The 22,645-nt window shown below is 55.9% G+C and overlaps 2 protein-coding genes across 2 annotated transcripts in view; one reads left to right on the top strand and one right to left on the bottom strand.

Moving 5' to 3' along the window:
• The window catches only part of Atp4b (ATPase H+/K+ transporting beta subunit), an 8,315-nt gene extending 7,109 nt beyond the window's left edge, over positions 1-1,206 (bottom strand). Inside the window, exon 1 of the mRNA XM_004631153.2 lies at positions 921-1,206. Coding sequence (XP_004631210.1) covers positions 921-1,032 — 112 coding nt within the window. The 5' untranslated portion in view covers positions 1,033-1,206. The remainder of the gene's footprint in view (positions 1-920) is intronic.
• Positions 1,207-9,287: 8,081 nt separating this feature from the next.
• Positions 9,288-21,616, top strand: Grk1 (G protein-coupled receptor kinase 1). Its single transcript, XM_004631152.2, has 7 exons — positions 9,288-9,986; positions 10,987-11,114; positions 11,910-12,067; positions 12,503-12,586; positions 16,486-16,610; positions 17,476-17,677; positions 19,025-21,616. The coding sequence occupies exons 1-7, from the start codon at positions 9,288-9,290 to the stop codon at positions 19,321-19,323; spliced, it is 1,695 nt and encodes a 564-aa protein (XP_004631209.1). The 3' UTR covers positions 19,324-21,616.
• Positions 21,617-22,645: the final 1,029 nt, after the last annotated feature.

The raw sequence follows: 22,645 nt of genomic DNA, 5'->3' as shown, positions 1-22,645 counted from the left end.
TGGGTGCTGTGTTAGAGGGGGATGGGTGCTGTGTCCCCATGAGAGAACAGGGTCTTGGAGAGGTTGCACACTGTATGTACAGACAGTGGGCTCACACACTGTAAGCATCATCCGCATCTTTGTCACCCAGTTGGGGAGTGGGGTCCCCTGAAGCGGGGTCACCTGAAGCGGGATCCCTTAAGCCATGACACCCCTGCAAATCCATAGGCTTGTCCTTATCCCCTCATCAAGGAGGTTGGGACTGGTTCGGCACCCACAGGAAAACTGGGCAGACAGGGCACTCTGTAGTGGGGTGCACTGTTGTGCCCTCTCCCTAGAGAGGCCACACTGCAGAGGTCCTAGGGCCCAGACATACTGTTGGCTCCTGACCTGGCTGCCACGGCCTGAGGGTCATGGAGGGAATTCACTTGTTCTGGGCTCAGTGAGCAGTTTGTTTGTGGAGGACTTGCCCCGTGGGACTGCCTGTTGTCAGCAAGACCCACTCCCCCCGAAGGGCACAGGTGGCTGTGTGCAGTCAGACGGGAGGGCGCCTGGGCCTGCAGCCCTGATCAGCGGGTCTGCGCAGGGAGGCCCGAGCGGCGGGTGCTGAGCAGCGACTGCACAGCAGGGGGCGCCCAAGTGCGGCTCGCAAGGTTGGCCGCGCCGAGGCTTGTCCTTGATTAGCAGCTCCGCGTGCATAGGTTATGCGAGCTGAGAGCCCCCCTCGCTGCCTTTAAATTTTTTTAAAGAATTATTTCGAAAGCCGTGGGTTTTAGAATGCTGTTCTCAAAGGCGCTGTGGAAATTCAGGGCCGCATGGGGCTCCTGCCTCCAGCGTCGGCTGGGGCCTGGGTGCCCACGCTCTGTTTCCACACGACATCCTGGCAGGGCCTGTGCTGCCCTCCACCCCTGCCTGCGGCCCCCCTCAGCGCCCACACCTACCCCAGCGCGCCGGGGTGCGGCCCAGCATCTGCCCCGTGTCAGGGTTCCAGCAGTAGTGCCGGAACTCCTCCATCCTCTGGCTGCAGGTCTTTTTCTCCTGCAGAGCCGCCATGTCTTGGTGTCCGGGCTGGCAGAGAAGGTGTGCCCTCACTCGACTTTATACTCTCCTCGGAGGAGGCTGGAGGCCCCAGAGTGCTATCGGCTCTGCCATCATCTGCAAACACGGGGAGGGGCCACAGGCCTGGCCGCTGCGCAGGCCCCACTGTCACGCTTTCCACCTGCATCCTGGTGCTGGCAGCCCTGATTTGCCCTTGGGATGCCCTTGGGATGCCCTCAGCTGGTGACTGTTACTTGGCTCCTTTAGGAGGTGAAACACAAACAAGGATCAGAAGTGGGTGACAGCCCGGGCCAGCCCCACCTTCCTGGGACAAAACTTTCAACCTTCAACTTCTGCAAAGGGTCTGAGTGCCACCCACGACCCTGCAGCCCTTGACCTTGGATGTTTGTCTCCGTGAATGGCAGGCGGAATGTCATCACAGTGGAGAAAGGGCCAGCTTGTGCATAAGGACGCTGTCCTCTTGCCGCTTGGAGGGTAGAATGCGCCCCATGGGTGTCTCTGTCCCTGGAGGGACCCAGCTGCTTCATGCTCCATCCTAGCATCTTCAGGGTGGGTTCCAGTGAGGCCTGAGCCTGCATGCTCCCAGGTGCTGTGCTGAGGGTCCGAGGGAAGAGTGTGCAAGTGAGACATGGGGGTGGGCTACAAACACTGAACCCTTCCCTATCCCTCTGCCTGTGCCTGAGCTCCCAGTGTGCAACCAGTTCCCGGAGCTGAAGATTTCCTGCAGCTGGCACAGGTCTGCAGCATCCCCTCTGCAGGGTTGGGAGACCAGGCAGGGGGACAAGCTCGGGTGCTCGGAAGTGTAGAAGGCCAAGCCCGACTGGAGCATGGGCACTGACACCTATTGCACGAGGAGTCACGTTTAGGAGTTCATCTCCCGTCACAGCCAGGCTTTCTCCGAGATCCATGTAGCCACACAGTTTCTTTGGGAAGCACAAGGGAGACTTCTGTAGCCACTACTCAGCCTTTTTTTCTTTAGATTGGTTCGGAGCGTGCCTACAAAACCAGCGCTGTGACATTCGGGAGGAACTGCACCATTTTAGCCCTGACTCTTCCTCAATCCAACCATCTCTGACGTGGAGAGCTGAGGGCCACCAGGCTCAGAGTGCTGGAGGCTGCCATCTTCCTGCGTGAGCCCTGGGCCTGGAACTCCAGGGGCAAGGAGCCGAATGTACCACTGTCTGCAGCCTTGCCAGTGTGACAGACAAAAATGCTTTTGGTGGGGCATGGATTCCTGGATGTCTTTGAATTCTGTGTCCTGACAGTCTGAGTTTCTGGAAGCAGCCCTGTGAGCTAGTTGCACATGCATGACCAGAGTGGCCCTGGGCCTGTGGGAGGGCCATTGCCTGGGTATAGGGCAGTTTCCCTGGAGCATCATGAGGATGCAGAGCCAGGAAGTTCCAAATGGGTCCAGATGGAGAGGACCTTGACCCCAGGCTCCTGGCACTTGTATGACACCCGGGTGGTATCAGGTCAGCCCAGTAGACACTCAGGATGGCAACCACCACCCACTGTAATGTAGTAGGCACCATCCATGGGACCAGTGGAGGCCATGTAAAGCCAGAGCTCCTGCCCACCCAACAGTAACAAGAGGCCCACAGTCCCCGTAGGGTGTCCAGGCGTCCACCTTTCACAGCGATGGCGGAGCTCCTGGTGCCAAGGGAATGCTGGAGAAACAAACGGAAGGGAGAAGAAATGGCGGTGCTGCTGCTGCTGATAGTTGGACACCGCGTGAAGAGCTAGGAGCACTGTCGGTGTGTGCCAGGCCGAAGAGACAGTGGTTCAACACCCAGATGCCATTCAAGACAGCCATGGTAATGGTGCTGCAAAAAGTAATGGCAAACATGATCAATGCAAATAAAAAGAAACTCTCAATAAAGAAATGGAAAGTTTAGGGGCCAGAGAGATAGCTCAGTGGCATAAGGGCCTGCCTGGCAAGTGCAAGGTACTGAGTTTGATCCCTGATACCACAAAAAAACAAGGAAAGTTTAAAGAAAGAAATAGAAGCTACAAAAAGCAAAATGGAACATTTTAATTTGAAAATACAGTGATCAAAATGAAAAGCCTAAAGAGTGGGTTTCGCAGCAGGTGAGCCCAGTAGGAAGACACAGCAGAAGAAAGCAGTGGTGACACCCAGGCTGCAGGACACGTGCTGTGGCCAAGGCTGGCACCCATCTTGGCAACCTTTGGAGGGAGGCTGGAGGCCACTGCTGCAAAGTGCCCAGCTGAGAACTCAAATTGGGCACAGTCGTAGCCTGCCAGATCCAAGAAGCTGAGTAAAGCCGTGTAGGGTGCCCTTCAACCCTCGCAAGCTCAGTCATCAAACATCTGAAAATTGAAGACAGAAAAAGACCTTAAAGGCAGCCAAAGAAAAACGACTTGAATGACCACAGAACTCTCATCAGATACCCTGAAGACCAGAAGAAAATTGCATAATAATTTTGTTTTATTTTTATTTTGAGATGAGGTCTTGCTGTGTAGTTCAGACTGGCCTTGGTCATGTCATTGAACATGAGACAAGCCTTCTGCCATAGCCTCCTGAGTAAAGGGATTATAGGCATGTGCCACCATGTCTGGCTGCACAATAATTTTAAAGAAAATGACTCTCAGGCCACAATCTTATACCTATAAAATATCATCAGGAATGTAGGGAGAATCCAGACATCTTCAAATGAAGGCAAAGAAAAAACAAGCAAACAAAGACATTGCAAAAATGATTTACTTTAAAAGAACACCTAAGGAAAACTCAAAACACAAAGAAAATGAAGAAAGAAGAAATACTGGAAGGGCAAGAATGAGAAAAGTAGGGTGATTACTCTAGAATTTCATTTTCTTCTTGGATTTCAAATTGTGCTCAATGAGTCAGCAACAAGGCCAACAGGGCCTGAGACTGCTCTATGAGCCACTGAACTAAGTTCTGTGGCGACATGTTAAGTGAACTGGTCACTAGTGAGGAATTACATGTAGCACATACACTATGTTACTTAGGGCAAAGAAACAGTCACAGGAAACTCCACCTTGATGACTTCGCTTCTATTTGCAGGACTCTTGCATGCAGCGCTGTGACGGCACAACAGAAATGCAGCCCTGCCTGTGTGGTCCAGGGATCACAGTGCTGAGCTGCAGGAGCTGCCGCGCATGCTCCGGCATCATGCTCTCGGGTCCGAGAGCAGGCTCTGTGTCCAGGCTGTGGGTGCAAAGTCTGAATAGCTAGCCTCAGTCATAAATCCAAACAGTGGTGAAACAGGTAGGTCACTAAATGAGGACCATCTGCATGATAAACAGGAGTATGATAAACAGGAATGGAGGAGGCATGCCATGCAAGAACCCACCCAGAAAAACAGCAACTTCCATGCAGGAGTGTTTCCAGCAGCAAAGATGCTCTCTATAGTAAGAGGAGGGCCAATACAGAGAGAAGGCAGAGCAGCCCTGAAAGAGCAGAAATGTCAAACATGCTTTGAACTTCTGGAACTGGATGGAGCAGACAATGCACAACCAGAGGTGGAGGCATCTCAAAGCACTTCTTTCACCAGCTGATAAGAGAACTAAACAGATGTCAGGATGAACGAACTTCCACACCCTTAGCCTGTGGGTGCCGCGTGCAGGGCGCCCACAGCAGCGGCCGGGTGCTGTCCTACTCAAGAGTGGATCTGATACAAACTAGGCTGTGCTCTGGCCACAGGTAAATCTCAGCCGATTTAAACCCCACAGTGAGAGCTCTCCAACCACCATGGGATCAAAGTAGGAGTGAATAACAGAAAACACCAGGAAAGCCTCAGAATACATGGAAGCTATAGTCCACTGGTAACTGAGTCAAAGAGGAAGTCTGTGGGGAAAACTTTAAAATTGTGTAGGATGGAGAGAAGACCCAAATGCAGCCTACTGAAATTTGTGGGACACAGCTATGATAGAATTAAGGAGAAATATTACAACACTAAATATGTGCATTAGAAAAGAGGCAAAGTTTCAAGTAAAAAATGTAAGCTTCCACTTCACAGGCCTAGGAAACAGCACAGGAAGAAAAATAAGCAAATAAGCCAACAGATGAAAACTGAAACCAATGAATTTGCAGATAGAAAAGCAATGGAGAAAATAGCTGAATGAAAAGCTGATCTCCTGAAAAGATCAGCAAAGCTGGCAAACTTGGGGGAGAATGTGCTTGTCATTGGACTCAGGAGTGAGATGGAGACATCACCACCAGCTGGCGACACCAAGCAGCCAGGGAAGACACCACACATCTCTGCACAGGACCTGGACACTTTGTTTATTTATTTTGTGGTACTAGGGATTGAACTCAGGACCCTGCACTTGCCAGGCAAGCGCTTATTCTACTGAGCTATCTCCCTGGCCCCCAGGACCTGGACACTTTAGAGGAACTGGACTACTTCCTTAGGACACAACTCCCCTAGCTTAGGATAGACCCTGAACAGTCCTATAGCCATCAAGGACGAGGAACATGGGATCTTCCTCACTGTGACAGTGGCAATAGAGCCTACCGAGCCAGACAGCTGGGCCCAGGCCGGGCCTGCTCTCCTTGTGCTGCTCTCTGGTGCCCTGGCTGTGCCAGTGAGCAGACAGGACTCATCAGTCCAGGAAGGGGAAAGCGGAGCTGACCTTGCAGAGAGCAGGGTGCCATGTGCAGACTACCCCAGGAAAACTGCAAGGCATGGGAGCTTAGCAAGGCTGTCACCTACAGACAGGTGTCCCAAGACACCCGTGGTTCTACACACTAGCAACGACATGTGGACGGCTGTGTTAGAAATGCTCTATTTATAATTGCTGCAAACAAAAAGGGACACTTAGCCTTCATCTAGCACAACAGCATGCATCTTGCTGCGTGGAGAGCTGGTGGGGAGGAGTCACAGGCTCAGGGCCCAACACAGCTCCCATCAGGAGGATCTAGAGACGGTGATTCCTGTGTATTGAGAACGGAGCTCTGTGTGTGTGCATGTGCGTGTGCTCAGCATGGGGGTGGAGCCAGCGCCTCTGTGCTCAGCTACATTCCTAGCCCTCTGTTAAATCTTAAATTTGGAGGCAGGGTCTTGCTAAGTCACCCACACTGGGCTCCAACTCATGATCTTCCTGCCTCAGCCTGCTGGAGTGAGGGAACACAGGCATGTGCCACTGCACCTATCTGAATAGAGGGTTTTTAACATAACTTTTATGAAAAGTAGTTTGGGAAAACAAGGATAAAGGGGAAGAACTATGTCTACCCCATTTTGGAGCTTGTGATATAGCTACAGTGGTCAGCATGGAGTGGTGTGGCTGGGAGGAGACAGAGACCCTGAAGGGACAGAAGGGAAAATCCAGAGACAGGCAAATATGTCCAGCTGGCCTTCTTCCAAGGTGAAAAATAAACCCAGCGAGGCAGAAGCAGCCTTTTCAGCAGGAATGCCAAGGCAACTGTTAAAAATAAACCAGTTGACCAATCCAGAACCCGTCTTGCCCCTTATACAAAACTGAACTCAAAGTGGCTGGGGAACTGCACTGTAAGCTGGGATGGGCATTTTTTTTAAAGGAAAAATGTGGCAGTGCTGAGGACCTTAGGCTGGGTAGAGGGCACTTGGACTTACACTAAAGCACAGCTGTACTCTGCAGAAGCCCAGAGAGGGGGAGGAGACGGGCCGCCACCTGGCGGGGCATTTGGAAACCACTTCTCTGGCAAAGGGCTGATTGGTGTCCAGGACACAAAAGGACTCTCCAAAGTCAATGGCCAAAAGCAAACATTGGATAGAACAGTCAGGAGACGTGAGGAGTTGTCCTGGGGGAACAAAACTAAAGCCATAAGGGGCAGCAAGTGCCCATCATGATGGTGAGGTAAGAACAGACAAGAGATCCAGACCCTGTCCCAGTGAGGCTGGAGGCTGGGCCTCCTGTGTTCTGGCTGGTGGAGAAGCAAAACGGGGTGCAGGCTCTTGGAGGACAGCTTGCCAGCTTCCTTTAAAGTAGCTGTCTGAATATGAGGTAACCTAGAATCATGTTTAGGCATTCATCCAGAAGTGGAAATTTGCAGTCACACGGAAGCCCACGTGGAACATACACAGCTTTGTTCACGACAGCCAAACATCGGGAAGAGCCCAGAGGCCCTGCAGTGGGTGGCTGGGACCAGCAGTGACCAACGGAGGACCCTGCTCAGCTAGGAGAAGGGGGACCTTATTATGTATTGGGGTGGCAGGGGTCTCCGGGGCCATGGAGAAGCTGCTCCCCAAAGGCAGAACAGTATGGGGTTCATTCACACAGCCCCCAGCAGTGGTGTAGGGTGGCTGGGGACGGATCTGCCTCCATGGGGGAGAAAGAGAAGGGTGCAGTGCACAGAGCAGCAGGAGGGTTCCAGGAGGACCCAGGCCCTGCGTCGGGGTGACGATGGCCTCACAGACCTGGCTGCAATGTTGAGCTAAACTTGGGGTGCTAATATGCTGCGTTTTCTCACAGCTGTATGTGGTTCTACAGTTACCACAAGTAGACTTTTTTTTTTTGCAGAACCCAGGATTGGACTCAGGCCCTTGTGCTTGCCAGGCAAGCGCTTATTCTACTGAGCTATCTCCCTGACCCCCAAAATAGACGTTTCATGTAGGGTCTAGAGGCTTGTATGCTTGGGGTCTCAACTCTGATTCCTGAGTAGAGACTCATTTAGCTTGTGATTGAGCACACTGAAGCCCTGACATCTCTCACAGTGCCCCTTGGCCCTGGCTGCTGGTTCCCTCGGTGCCCCCAATTCCTCCCACTTCTGGTGGGACCTGAGTTTCAGCAAGGTCCCAGGCACAGGACGCACAGAAAGCCTGGTGCTGCGAGGTGCCCAGCAGGGAGCGCGCCACTGTTCCCTCCACCATAAGGGGGCCAGAGAGGGCGCCATGGCCTTGCAAGGTCACCGCTGCTGAGCAGCAGGGTGGAGGAATGCAGGTCTCCTGGGACAGAGAGCTGCTGGTCACCTCAAATATTTACTCACTGGCGCCTGCTTGGACCCTGCCAGGAGCCTGTGAGTATGCAGCCCTCCCTACTCCACCCGGCATCCCTACTGCAGGGTGCCTCTGCCCGCCTGGACGAGGAGGGGCCTGGCTCACTTTCCCCTGCACCCTGTGTTTTCTCCCCCGTGGGAGCCGGAAGCAGCTATGCTTGTGTCCTGTAGTTCTTCCCAGACTCCCCTGCAGGCCATTGTCCCCAGGTGTGTCTCAGGTGTCCACCTGTGTCCTGCCCGCATCTCAGTGGTGTCCAGGTATGTCCTAGGTATGCCCCAGCTGTCTTGGGTATGGCCCCTCTATGTGCCAGAAGTGTGCTGGGTGTGCCCCATCTGAATCCCAAGTGTACCCCAGGTGTCTTAGTGATACTCAAGTGTGTTGTGGGTGTGCCCCAGGTGTGTTGCAGGTGTGTCCCAGGTGAACCTTATTTGAGTCTCAGGTGTGCCTGGGTACACCTTGGTTGAATCTCAGGTGTGCCCCAGGTGTGTGTCAGGTATACCCTTTGTGTGCCCACCTTTCCACTCTTCATCAGATTTGCTGTTTCTCTGCAGCCTGAGTGACTTCTGTGTGTCTCTGGTCACTGGTCCCTGCATCACCAGCCATGTCTTCAGTCTTGGTTTGAGGAGAAGACACAGCTTGGGGATGCTGGCTTGGCCCCACAGCCTAGGACACAGACACCAGGGCTCTGCAGTGTGGGGTTTCCTCGGGACCCTTACTGTCAAGAGGTTTGGGTCCTATCAAAATCTAGCAGGAGAGGGCCGGGGAGATGGCTCAGTGGAATAAGCGCTTCCCTGGCAAGCATAAGGGCCTGAGTTCAATCCCCGGTTCCACCAAAAGAACAAAACAAAACAAAAAAACAAACTCATAAAATCTAGCAGGAGAAAACAGATCGCCACCCTTAGACAGGAAAGTTTTTCCTGGGACTTACTCTCCTCCCACCAGGCCCTGCACAGGGTCAGGCCTGGCCTCGTCCTTCCCGTGGGAAGCAGAGGTGTCCCCTCAGCAGGAGGGGCACTGGACACTGTCTAATCCGATTTGTAGTGGCTTAGGGGATTGTCTTTTTTGAGCACTGGCTGGTCACTCCTAAGGCGTCCTCTGTGACCCCGGGGCTGGGATTTAGACTGATGCTGCGTCAGCCCTGGGCTCCCAGGGCTTCCCGGTGGGTCCCCAGCACCCTTGCCGGGGCTAGAACATCTTCCTTCTCAGGGGAGGGAAGGTACAGGCCACAGGCCAAGGGCATCAGGTCAGGGCTGCTTTGGCAGTGGGTGCTGTGGGCTGGGCCTCGGCAGCAGGATGGACTTCGGAGCCTTGGAGACCGTGGTGGCCAACTCTGCCTTCATTGCTGCCAGAGGCAGCTTTGACGGGAGCAGTGTCCCGTCCTCCCGGGACAAGAAGTACCTGGCCAAGCTCCGGCTGCCCCCGCTGTCCAAGTGCGAGGGTCTCCGTGAGAGCCTCAGCCTGGAGTTCGATAGCGTGTGCTTGGAGCAGCCCATTGGGAAGCGGCTCTTCCAGCAGTTCCTGGGCACAGACAAGAGGCATGCACCGGCCTTGGGGCTCTGGAGAGATGTCGAGGATTATGACACAGCTGATGATGACCTGCGGCCGCAGAAGGCACAGGCCCTCCTGGCCGAGTACTTGGACCCCCAGGCCGAGCTCTTCTGTGGCTTCCTAGATGAGGGCACCATGGCACGGGTGAAGGAGGGCCCGGTGGGCAGCCAGGATGGACTCTTCCAGCCATTGCAGCAGGCCACGCTGGCGCACCTGGGCCGGGAGCCTTTCCAGGAGTTCCTGGGCAGCCTTCATTTCCTGAGATTCCTTCAGTGGAAGTGGCTTGAGGCACAGCCCATTGGCGAGGACTGGTTCCTGGACTTTAGGGTGCTGGGCAAGGGTGGTTTTGGGGAGGTGTCAGCCTGCCAGATGAAAGCCACTGGCAAGATGTATGCCTGCAAGAAGCTTAACAAGAAGCGCCTGAAGAAGAGGAAGGGGTATCAGGTGAGGGGCCGGCAGCATGCTGTGCCCAGTGCTTGGGGCCTCTCTGCAGGCTTCCTGGGTGGTGTGGGCCCTGGCAAGCCCTTGCCCATCAGTGACCACGCACGAGAGCAGCTTGGGAAGAGTCCTGGCTCTGGGGGCCCAGGCCCAGCCCACAGGACCCGAGGGTGCAGGAGGCAGAGGTGGATGGTTGTGAAGCTTCCAGGAGGCAAGGTCCCGTGATTCTGGGGCACAGGATCGTGTTTCCTGCACACAGGTTTCCCAGGGTGGGGAGCAAAGAGAGTGTACAGGCTTCATCTGGGGTCAGGTGTCACGTGGGGGCTGGGCCAGGGAAAGCTGCTTAGCCTCTGAGGGACTTAGACACCTCACACAGCAGCCAGTGCAAGGGTAGGCCAGGCTCGGTGGTGGGGGATGCAGCCAGTGCACGTTCCTGACCCCTCAGGTCAAGTGTCAGGTGTTTGTGGTGACTGTCAAATGGGGGCCAAGAGGGCCCACACCACGGGCTTAGAAAGTGAAGTGAACCGCACCCCACATGTTCTAATGACAATTTTCCAAATTGGAAGGTATTTTTCGAGACAAGGTCTTGTTAGTTTGCCCAGAGTGGCCGTGAACTTGCTCTCCTCCTGCCTTAGCCTCCTGAGTGCTGAGATCACAGATGTATACCACCATACCTGGCTAATGACAGTTTTTAAAGTACAGCTTTATTGAGGCATAATCCACACATTAGGCTGCTACCTGTGTCCACAACTTTAAGCCAATGACAGAGTCTTTCCAGGACCTAAGGCCAGCAAGTCCTGCTTGGCTTGACCTGAGAGCCCTAGGGCAGACAGCAGAGCTGTGGGTGAGCAGGAGGGCCTGGCAGGTTGCCACTGAGGAGGGCTCCAGGAGCCGCTGACCCCGCTCTCCATCCCGGGCAACTGCACTGCTTTCTGGGAGGGGCCACTGGGGGAGTAGCGAGGTAGCTGCTGTCTGCCCTGAAGTCACTTACCCTCCTGCTCCACAGGGTGCCATGGTGGAGAAGAAGATATTGGCCAAGGTACACAGCCGCTTCATCGTCTCATTGGCCTATGCATTTGAGACCAAGGTGGACCTCTGCCTGGTCATGACCATCATGAATGGAGGTGACCTCAGGTAGGACTGTGCCAGGGAAGCCTGGCCACAGGGGACACATCATCTGCCCATCTGGTGGGTGCCCTGGCCTTGGTGATTGTCACTCGTGCCTAACCGCCCAGGGACACAGAGTGACAGGCATGTGGTGCGGCCTCAGTCTCAGCCACCATCTCCCAGGACTGGGCTGACCCATCACAAGCTCTCAGAGGGGAAAGACTGCAGGCCAGCTGGGCAACCTAACTGCTCTGTGCCTCAATTTCCTCATCTGTAAAATGGGAATAAAAATAAAACAGGAAGTAAGAAGAACTGAGACATTCCATGCATGTTTGTAGCTCCCCACGATGAGTGTAGTCAGGTTGTGCTGCAGGTACGTGCTAAAAGAGCTTAAAAATGCAGTAGGTGAACTGAAAAACACCTGTGCTCCGAGGCTGTTGTGAGGTGGCTTTCTGAGCCTGGTGCCTGACTGCCCCGCGACGGCGGCTGTGCTCCAAGGTTCCACGCCCCAGGGCCTCTGAAGAAACCCAGCGGACTGTTCTCGAGGACATGAGGTCCAGAGCAGCACCTGGCCTGATTGTGGCTTTCTCCTCCTTTCTTGCCCACGCCAACAGGCACCCAGCCTGACCCTTGTCCCTCAGCTCAGGCACCCATTTCCTGGGGTGCAAGCTGGAGAGGTTGGTGTAGTAAAGGAAGCTTAAGGCCACCTGTCCAGGCCTCACTGTTCCTTTCCGAGGGACAGGGCTGCGCCTCCTAGCCTGCACAGGGCCGTGGGGCTTTCGGGTGCTATGGAGCCCCTGCTCAGGTCCCATGGCCCCCCAGGTACCACATCTACAACATGGATGAGGAGAACCCTGGCTTCCCAGAGCCACGCGCTATTTTCTATACGGCCCAGATCATCAGCGGCCTGGAGCACTTGCACCAGAGGCGCATTGTCTACCGCGACCTCAAGCCAGAGAACGTGCTGCTGGACAACGATGGTGAGGCTTGCACTGGGCTGGCCCTCTCCCCAGCCCCGGCTCTGGCCTCAGTCCTGACCCTGACCTCGTCCCTGACCCTGCCTTGGCTCTGACCCTAACCCCAACTCTGCAGAGCACTCTGGAACCCAAGCCCCCACCGCTAGCACTCTTCTTCTCCCCCTGGGACAATGTGGACACCAGGGTCATGCATAGGTCTGGGTGGGGAGCATGTATGCAGTGTATGGATGTCTATGTTGTGTCTGTATGTGGTGTGGGCATGCTGTGTGGTGTGTGTGCAGTGCCGGTGTTGTGTCTGTATGTGTCATGGCTGTGCTGTGGTATGTGTTATGCCTGTGGTGTGTGTGTGTGTGTGTGTGTGTGTGTGTGTGTGTGTGTGTAGTGCACATGCCATGTGTGCCGGGTGCATTGGTTTTTAACCCCACTGTGTTGGCTCAGGCAACGTGCGGATCTCTGACCTTGGGCTGGCTGTGGAGTTGCAGGAAGGGCAGAGCAAGACCAAGGGCTACGCTGGGACCCCAGGTGAGGTGGGGACCTGGCCAACAGGGTGCAGTGTGGTTCTTCCTTCCCCAGTGAACAGCTAGAGTGCCTCCTCTCTGGCTTCTTCCTCAGTCCTGATAGGGCTGCTCTCTGTGGCTGCCCTCCCTAGCTTGCAAGTTCCAGGGCTCTGTGTCACAATTGCTCTGGGACCAGGCAGGCAGCAGTGGACAGATCCCATGGTGCCCTGGGCATGGGCAGATGGAGGGGGTCCAGGCACGTGGCGTGGGAGCTGAGCCACAGAGCAACTTCAGTAGACTCTGTCAGCCGTTGTGCTCAGCATGAACCTGTGCATGTGTGGCCACACGCACCTGTCCCACATCTGTGTCTGTGCAAGTGTGCCTCATGTGGGCATGTGAGTATGAGCGCTGTCTCTGTGCATGCACACGTGCACCCATGTATGAGGAACGTGGGCGTGAGCCTCTTTGTATCTGTACACGTGGCTGCATGCATCTCTGTGTGTTGGTGTGGGCACTTTGTACTGTGTCTATAGGCCTGTGTCTGTTGAGTGCATGTGTGTGTTTGCATGTGGCTATGGCTGCACGTGCCTTGTGTGTCCTACTCCTCATCTCCTCATCCCTTCTCACCCTCTCTAGGCAGGCAGCACAGAGTGCAGGAGCTGGGTGGGTGTGTGACTTCAGATAGCTCGCTTGGCCTCTCTGAGCCTCTGTTCTACATGTGCTGTGTGGGTGTGCTGAGAGATCCAATGTAGTCACTGTGCCTGGTGCCCTTGGTTCTGCACAGAGTTGCTGCCCTGGAGGCTGGGCTTGGGCAGCGACAGGACTGGTGCATAGGTGGCTGTGTGGCCTGACTTGGGGAAGGGCCATCTCCTGGTTTGGAGGAGGACCGTTCCTGCTGGCGTCCTGGGGCTCAGTCACAGGGACTGAGGCACCCCTGGAGGATGCTGCCACTGTGGGGTGCTGAGAACAACATTTTGGAGGCCTCAGACCTGGAACACCCCGCATCCCCTAGGAGTGAGTGGGAGAGGACATGCTTGGGATCCTTGTGGTCCTCACACAGCTGAGACTAGAAACCTGTCTGGAGTTTGGCCACCAAGGGCACTGTTGCAACTGCCTTGTGCTCTGGCCCTTTTCAGGCAGCCCACAGTTGCTGGCTGTGCCCCAGTAACTAGGACATCCTGGGCAGGTCTCCAGAGACACGGAGGTGGGGGTGCCCTGCAGGAGCAGAGCCCTCCAGATGGGTCTGCTGGCCGGGCACTGCCACATGGAGGCTCCCGCACAGTGGCTTCGTGGCTGCTGCTCCACAGTACTCAGGGTCAGCCAGGCAGGCTGTGTGGTGGAAGGCAGGGATGGCGCCCTGTGCCTCACGCATCCTGTGTGGGCTCCAGCCTGCAGGAGGACTCATCCTCAGGCCCGCACAGTGCGAACTACATGCCCGGGACGTGATGATCCTGCCCCTGGGCAGTGTCTGCCTAGACTCCGTGGCCTCAAGACCTCTGCTTTGATCTGGAAGTCATGAGTCTTCTCTTCTCAGTCTCAGCCACAGTGGGGATGACAGTTTAACCCTGACAGGTGGAAGGAGTACTTGGCCCCAGAGCCTGTGAGGTTCAATTTCTGCTGGGTGTCTGGGGAGACAGGCTCTGCAGCCTGTGGGCCGGGGCTGCAGCACTGACAGGCTCTGGAGCATTCAGATCAGCAGGAACTGAGACTGTCCACAGAGCCACCCCACTGCTGGCCACAGAGCCCACTGGTGTCTCAGATGCCCTGGGCTTGGCAGCCACTGGCCTAAGGGTGTGGCATGGTTGGCCCCACATACTAATGCTGGGCCTCTCTGTCTGCCAGCTGAGGTCCCTGTCCCCTGAAGGTGGTGACTGGGAGACATGAGACAGATGGGGAACATGAACCAAGCTCTTACCCACATCTGCATCCTGCTCAGGCAAACCACCTGCCTGTCCTCACATGAAAATCAGCGAGGTTTTCCTGGGGAGGACATGTGGCTCTGGGCTCCTGGGTGCCACAGTGGAGCAGGCGGGAGAAGCCAGTGCCACTCGTTTGCCAGCATTCTGTAGGGCCTGGGACCATGACAGACACATGGTGCCTCTGTGTGCATGGCCTCTGGAGTGTAGATGAGGCAGTGGGGATTCAGATCAGAGGGGAGGAGGAAAAGGGGCCTGGGGCAGCTGAACGGGTGTTGTCCAGCTGCTGCCTAGAGGCTGGAGGAGGGAAGCTGTCTGCTGGGTCCTGCCCATGACTGGCACCACTCGGGAGAGAAGAGGAGCCTCATTCAGGGGTGGAGGCGGAGAGAAGTGGAACACCGAAGCAGACTTAAAGGGTCAACTGAGTCTTCTCTGAAAGCAGATCAGAGTACAGAAAGAAGGGCAGCATGAGAGAAGCACAAGAAGACTAAGGCCCACCCTGGATGGGCTGACATCGGAGCCAGCACAGGCAGGGTGTCACCAAAACCCTGGGAAAAGCCCCAGAGGATTACCCCAGCTTCTAGCTGGAAACATGTGGCATGTGGGTGCCAGCAGATTCCCAGTGTGCCGGTGAGATTCCAGCACCAGGAAGACACCCAGGCTACCAGGAGGGACACCAAATTAGGTCGCTGGGGCTGGTACTTCCTGAAGTCACCCTGGAGAAGATGGTGGGAACTGTGTAGGAATGCAGAGAGGAGGCAGGGCCCCTAGCCAGCCAAAGCATGTTCAACGTCGAGGAAAAATGGGGGCATTTTGGACTGGAATGTTCCCCCGTGCATCTTCCTGAAGAAGCCACTTAGCCAAAATGAAGGAGCCACCAAGGAGGCGGTCACCTGGGGCCAGGACCAAGAGGCTCTGTGGCTCCTCCCAGACCTGATCAGAGCAGGGAGAAGGTGGCAGGGACTCTTGCCAGGGTGATGTTGGCACCACATTGTTGGAAAAGGCCAGGCTTGTAGGATCTTCACGACGTGACAGACAAGCTCAGCACTGGCAAGTCAAGCAAATGGAAGACTGTGATTTGGGGAAGTGAGCGGCAGCAGGCTGGAGCTGCACCCCGTCTCGGAGCCCAGCGTGGCCGTCGTACCCTTGGAGCTTCTGTTGACCAGTGACGTCCGAGAGGGAGAGGTGCATGTGGTGCTGCCTGGCCGATGGAGCCGTATCAGTGGAGCCCAAGACAAGCCCCGCATGAGCTGTCCAGGCCTCTGGATGTTGGCAAGGACATCCAGCCACGGGAGTGAAGACCAGCGGGCTGGCTACTCCTGTGGCAGAGGCAGACTGGGCACTGTCTAGTCCGCTTTCTGCATGGGTCACATTGAGCCGAGGACCGTGATACAGGCAGTTGGGCTAGAGATGGGTTTGCCCAGCCAGGGGCCACTGTGCCTATTCAGATCTTTCTACCTCTCATCATCTGAGCAAGTGACACCATTTCAGTGCCACTGTCTTCCATGCTACATCCTTGTGGTGAACATGGCTTAAATGAAACCTGACCCGCTGGGTACACAGCAAGGAGACCACAGGGGTCCTGGGATGTTGTGCCTACGCTGGGGACTGCCCATGCTCAGAGCTGAGCTTTCCTGGCCTTCCTGGAGAGTGGGTCAGGAAGCCGTGGGGGCTGTCATACCCTGAGAGTCACGCTCTACTTTGTGTGATCCAGGTGTGGTTTGCACTGTCCCTAAGTTTGAGATGCCACGGAGGGGAGAGGTGACATCACACCACCTGGGCAGCACCAGGATTCCTAACCAGGGCAGCTCCCCCACTCTGGTGCTTGCTGGGAGACAATCTGGGGGAAAGGCTGCTGGCATCTGGCACATGGAGGCTGGCGTACTGCCCAATATTGTGAATGACCTCATGGGACTTTCTGTCCCCGGGTACCAGTAGTGCTGGGACCTCTCAGGCCAGAACTGCTCTCATCTACTCTGTGTTTAGGATGGATGCTTCTGTCTGGCAGGCTTCATGGCCCCCGAGCTCCTTCGGGGTGAAGAATACGACTTCTCTGTGGACTACTTTGCCCTAGGGGTCACACTGTACGAGATGATCGCAGCCAGAGGGCCCTTCCGTGCTCGTGGGGAGAAGGTAGGTGCTGTGTGGTGTGTGCTGTGGCCCTGGAGGATCTGTTCCCCAGGCAGACACGGTGTAGGACACAGGCTCCTGCACTTCTTGGGGTGATCTCATGGGCCCTGGAAACATGTTTGGGCCTGCCAGATCCTGAGGCCTACAGGGTTGCTGCAGAACTTCATACTGTCCCTTTGTCCCAGAGGGGCAGGCATCAGCAATCACCCCAAGACAGGTGCCCTCCTTTTCTGAGTCCAGAGGGCCTGGGGCCTGGGGCATGGTGCCCATCATGCACACCGTGCATAGCCCTGCCTTACCCGTGCCCCTCACCTGAGATCATGTGGGAGCTGGCCTCACTGGGTGGCCTTTTCTTGCTGGCTCTGTCCTGGCTTCTCAGGGTACTTGGGCCGAGCCTAATTCCCAGCCTGGTAGTCAGGTCTAGGGACATAGAATGTGGTTGTTCCACCTCCTTAGCCATTGTGGAATGGAGGGCCCTGGGGGCCACCAGTCACTGCCAGACTGTCCACCTGCACTCTTAGGAGGACCTTGGTGGGTGGACACCACCTCAAGGGAGTGGCCAGAAATCAAATGAGCCCCACACTACAGCTCCTGTCCTGTGAGTTGGAAGTGAGATCCTAGTATGACTGTGGCCTGTGGTGCTTTTGTGTTTCATTCTTTTGGAGTCATTACACAGCTATGCTGAAGAAGTCAGCCAGAGTTCCCTAAGATGCTATACACCCAGACTCTGGCTCCTGGCATCACTGTTAGGGTGCTGGTGTGCCGGCTCTGAGCAGTGGCAAGGGGCACACTGGGGCTGTTCGTGGCCACCTGCACTGGCTGGGGCAAATGCCCAGTCTTGAGCCTGCTGCCTTGTGTCCTCCTGCAGGTGGAGAACAAGGAGCTAAAGCAGCGGATCCTCTCGGAGCCTGTCAAGTACCCTGACAATTTCAGCCAGGCCAGCAAGGACTTCTGCGAAGCGTTGCTGGAGAAGGACCCTGGGCGGCGCCTGGGCTTCCGCGATGGGAGCTGCGATGGGCTGCGCACACATGCCCTCTTCGGGGGCATCAGCTGGAGGCAGCTTGAGGCTGGTACTGTCAGCGGGCCACAGCCACCCCTGCCTCAGTACAGTCCCAGCCCTCTGTTCATCTCCAGTGCTAGGAGGGGACATACAGGGCACATACAGGCATCACTTTGACTCTGGGCTCCAGCTGGGTATACCATGGCTGCCACACTCTGAACTCTGAGGGTATAATTCATTAAGGCAAGGGGTTGGGTGGCCTGGTGGGAGATGTCACTCACTTTGAGCTGTAGCACAGGCTCTACCCCTGTCTGTGAGTGTGCATGCATGTCCACCCACATGTGGGCTTGCCTCTGTGTCTACGTGCCCTTGTGTCCCTGTGTGTGCCCTTGTGCCACATGCCTGTCTGTGTCTCTATGTGAGCTCATGTGTCCTGTGTCCCTCAGGGACTTTGCAGGGAGAGTTAGAGATCACTGAAAATTGAGATCAGCTACCTTGTGGCCAGAGCGGACAACCACAGGGAACAGCGCAAGGTGCCCAAAAGAGATGTTACCCTGGGCAGCGGTCTGACTGTGGACTCTGCCTGTGATGGCCATCAGGATTGGCCCTAAGCCAAAGGAGGAGTTGGGTCAGGAACCCAGGGACTATATTCCAAGGTTGGGGTGACATGGGCTTGACCCCAGGTGGAGGCTGAGCTGTGGGGGTTTGAGTCCAGGTGTCACAGTGGAGCCATGCAGAGAGGAGAGCTCCTTGGTGAAGCCCAAGGACATGAGAAAAGCCACAGTCACAGGAAAAGTAAGAGCCACTGGGAAAGCCACAGTCACAGGAAAAGTGGGAAAGCCAGGGTCACTGGGAAACCAGAGCCATGGAAAAAGCTATGGTCACAGGAAAAGCCATGACTGCAGGGAAAGCCCACAGCCGTGGGAGACCAGGACCACATGTAGCCAGCGAGGGTCATGCAGGCCTTGCAGCTCCAAGTGCTCCTGGGAAGGCCAGTGTGTGGGGAGGAGGGGCAGAGCCAGGGCTCGGGCAGTGCGTGACTGGAGCGGTAGAGGACAATGTTCTGTGTCTGGCGCAGCAGGATGTGAGGCTGGCTAGAGAAGCTTGTCCTGGGGCTGCACTGCAATATGATGTCCACAGGGCCACCTGAGGGGCTGAGATCCACACAGGGGTCCAGGGCAGAAGCTCTGTGCTCAAGAAGAGGCCTGAGTAGGGTCTGGAGAAGCCGAGGTTGGCTTAGGACAAGCTTCCTGGCTGTCCTCTGGGGTGCTCTGTCCACTGAACCCTCAGCATCGAGGGCTGGTGCTGTGTTGGATGCTGGCCTTCTCTGCTGGCCCCCAGGACAACCCCCTCTGCTTTCTGTGGCAGAGGCCTGGCTGACGTGAGCATTCAGTCCGTGTCTCCTGTCTCTTCACAGGAATGCTCATCCCCCCCTTCATCCCGGACTCCAGGACTGTCTACGCCAAGAATATCCAGGACGTGGGGGCCTTTTCCACCGTCAAGGGCGTGGTCTTTGACAAAGTGGACACGGAATTCTTCCAGGAATTTGCCTCTGGCAACTGTCCCATTCCCTGGCAGGAGGAAATGATTGAGACAGGCATCTTTGGGGAGCTGAATGTGTGGCGTGCGGATGGAGAGATGCCTGATGACATGAAGGGGGTGGCTGTGGAGCAGGTGGCTCCTGCATCCAAGTCGGGGATGTGTCTGATCTCCTAGCTGGCTGCCTGAGAGAAGCAGGGAGGCTGGTGAGGAAAGGGAGCTCTGCCAAGGTTATCATGGGGCAAGGACTGTGACATTGGCCTGTGACCCACTCTGCAGCCACAGTCCACTGGCAGCCGTGGTCCTGAGAGGAGTCTCACAGTAGGAGAGCTGCATTGCATGGGCATGGAACAGCATGCTGTTGCCTGGAGCAGGAACCCCCAACATGGCGGCCCACTCCCTTTGCCCTGCTTTATTCAGAGAGACAAACATGTTCCCCGTGGAACAAGCCAAGAACGCACCAATGCTTGGAGTCTCTCTCTCGTAGATGTGCAACCTGCCTCGCTGTGGACAGGACCCTAAGATCCCAGGCAACACCCCTTGGGCCATGCGCCTTCCATTAGCTCAGGGCTTGGCAAATTGGGGCCTGCTCTGCTTCTGCTCCTAGACAATGGGACTCTGGCACCTGCCTGGAGACCTTGTCCTCTCTCCCCAGCACCTGCACAGGTTGCCACCTACCTTCCAGACATTCCCTTGCAGGGAGGCAGAATCCTGCAGGGAGTCCCAACCTTCCTCAGGAAGTGGTACAGCCAGCTGCCTCTGATAGCCAGCACCACACGTGTTGAACAGAGCGCTTGTGTCCTCAGTCAGCACTGAGTATGGTGGGCATCCGTGTCCTTGAACACTTATACCACGAGTGGCACCACGATGGTCAGCTTTCCTGTTCTGAACCTGACACCCACAACTTAAAAGAGGGAGGTTTAACTGGCCCAGGATTTTGGGGGATTCAGTCTGTGGTCAGCTCACCCCAAGGCAGGAACAGTGTGGCAGAAAGGGGTGGCAGAAGAAAGCTGCTTAGCTCACGGTGGCTGGGAGCAGAGCAGGGCAGTGCCAGAGGGGAAGGCACAGGGCCCCTCCGGGGTACCAGGCCACACTTCACAGCCCACTCAGACACACGGAGAAATGTGCCCCACCCACCCCCAGTCAGGTGGACACAATCAAGCTTAACTGACACAGGTGGCCATCCATGTCCTTGGTCAGTATCAAGTACGATGGATGCCTGTGTCTGCTGTCATCGCTGGGTGAGGTGGTCATTGTGTCCTCAGGCGGTCACACAACTCAGTGGTGTCCTCAGTCACACCTGTGTGTCCTCAGGCCCCATCCATTTTTAGCCATCATTGAGTAAGTGGAGTGTGCATCCTTGGATGTCACTGGTGTTGGGTGGTCTCTTCTATAGGGAGCTAGTACAAGTGTGACAGATCCCAGTGCCCTGATAGTTGTCACCAGTGTAGTGGTCACCTGTGCCTTCAGGTAGGCAGCACTGGGTATAGCTCATGCCTGTCTCCAGGTAGTGCTGAATAAGGTGGATGCTGCATCTGTGGGCAATCAGAGCCCAATGTGTAGATGGCCAAAGTGAGTGTGAAGAGATGGCACCAAGCATGGAGGGCCCCTGTATCCTCTCACAGCCAATACTGATTGTGGTGCATGTCTGCCTTCAAATAGCACCAGGCACAGTGGGTACTCATGTCCCTGGTCACACGGCGTGGTGGATGCCCATGACTTCAGTCAGCACTGACTGTGGTGGATCTCAGTGTCCTTGGACAGCTTATGCCTTGTGTGTTGACACCCGTGTCCTCAGTCACAGTGCATGTGGAGGGTGCTACGGGAGTGTGTGTGTGTGTGTGTGTGTGTGTATGCACGCCTGCGCTGGTGGTGTTGTGTACTCATGTCCTAAGTCAGCACTGTGTGGCGGATTCTCATGCCATGTGTGTGTGGGGTCTCATGTCTTTCAGCAACAAGTATGGTGGATGCCTGCGTCCTCAACAGTCACGCCTTGTGTGGAGGACGCCGTGTCCTCAGGCATGCATGTGGTGTGTGATGTACACGCATGTCCTAAGTCAGCACTGAGTGTGGTAGATGCCAATGGCCTGTCATATTACGTGTGGGTGTGTGGCATGTGCCTGTGTCCCCAGCCAGCACTGAGTGCGGTGGACACCTGTGTCCTTGTGTGGAGGACGCCATGTCCTTAGGCACCTGTGTGGTACGTAGTGTGTAGCTGCACCCTCAGTCCGCACCAAGTGAAGCATTGTCTGAGTCCTTAGACAGTCACACTGAGTGTGCAGGACACTACGTCCTCAGGCACGTGCACGGTGTGTGGCATGTGCCTGTGTCCTCAGGCAGCACAGAGTGCGGTGGACACCTGTGTCCTTCCCTGCTTGCATGAGGGATGGTACCCTTGGCAGCCAGCAACTTGGAAGATTCCTCCCCGGCCAACTCTGGGACCCGCCTGCTTCTGTCCAGTTCGTACCTGTGAGGGCAGCTATCAGGCACAAAGACCTGTTATGAACACACAGCTAAAATCACCCACAAAGCTGCTTTTGTGGAGAATTCCAGATGCTTCCTCAGCGATGCGGTGACAACGGGGACTGACCCGGACAGCAACTCAGTGCCAGGACGGCTTCCCAACAGGGACCTTCAAGAGCACTGGAAGCTGCCAAAGCTGCAGAAGCTCGGGAAAGGCCGCGGAAGGTCTGTGCCTCCTGGACTGTGACCTGAGACTCACCCAGGCCTGGTCTCCATGATGAGCCCAAGCTTTGTCCCTTCCCTCACCCCATCCTGTTCCACATCTAGTGTCACACACAGGAAGTAAGTGCTGTCTGTGCATTTTGCTCTCACTCCTGACTGGTCCAGACTAGGAGGCTCCAAGAGCTTGCACAGCTGAGGCAGTGGGCCCTTGGCCACCTCCCCCACAACCATGGGCTGCCCAGAGCCTGTGGCACTCGGGCTGGCCCAGCTTCTCTGCTCACCTGATCCCCTGCAGTGGGGTACAGTGCATCTGGGAAATGTCTGGGTAAACTTGTTTATCTGAAAACTAAATGCAGTCAGACTTCCTGCAGGGTCTTTTTCTCAGCCTGGCCAGTCTGTGTGCTTGTGTGTCTCACCTTCCCAGTGCATGGCTGCCCAAGCCAAGCTGGTTCCAGCCAAGCCCAGGTACCCCTGGCCTGTGGGTCTTTGGGCCAGCTGAGGGCCATTTGGCTATGTGTACACACACACGTGTCACACAGAGGGGCCAGCCCCTGGTGCCCCCTCTTCACCCTCCCTAGCAGCCTCACCTCTCTATGCGACCTTGGAAGGACTCCCTCCCAGAGCCGGAATGGCCCTGTCCAGCTGCACGGCAACTAGAGCTCCACGCACGCTGCCCTGGCCTTGTCCTGCTGGGCATCTGGTGTCTGGCACTGAGCTTTCTGTGCTGAGGCCTCCTCCAGCTCTGCATTCAGAGGTCTCAAGGGTCTCTAGGAGCAGTGCTTGGAGCAGACACCAGCCCTAGCCAGCAGATGTC

This window comes from Octodon degus, unplaced genomic scaffold (assembly GCF_000260255.1).
Source record: "Octodon degus isolate 3935 unplaced genomic scaffold, OctDeg1.0 scaffold00039, whole genome shotgun sequence".
Lineage (NCBI taxonomy): Eukaryota > Metazoa > Chordata > Mammalia > Rodentia > Octodontidae > Octodon > Octodon degus.
Note: the sequence above shows the minus strand (reverse complement) of the source record. Positions and strands in the feature narration are given on the sequence as shown.

Excerpts from the sequence above, each read along its gene's own strand:
- Grk1 (XM_004631152.2), top strand. The coding sequence starts at position 9,288 with ATGGACTTCGGAGCCTTGGAGACCGTGGTGGCCAACTCTGCCTTCATT. Across the intron at positions 9,987-10,986 it reads AGAAGAGGAAGGGGTATCAG|GGTGCCATGGTGGAGAAGAA; the intron begins GTGAGGGGCCGG and ends CCTGCTCCACAG. Across the intron at positions 12,587-16,485 it reads GGGCTACGCTGGGACCCCAG|GCTTCATGGCCCCCGAGCTC; the intron begins GTGAGGTGGGGA and ends TCTGTCTGGCAG.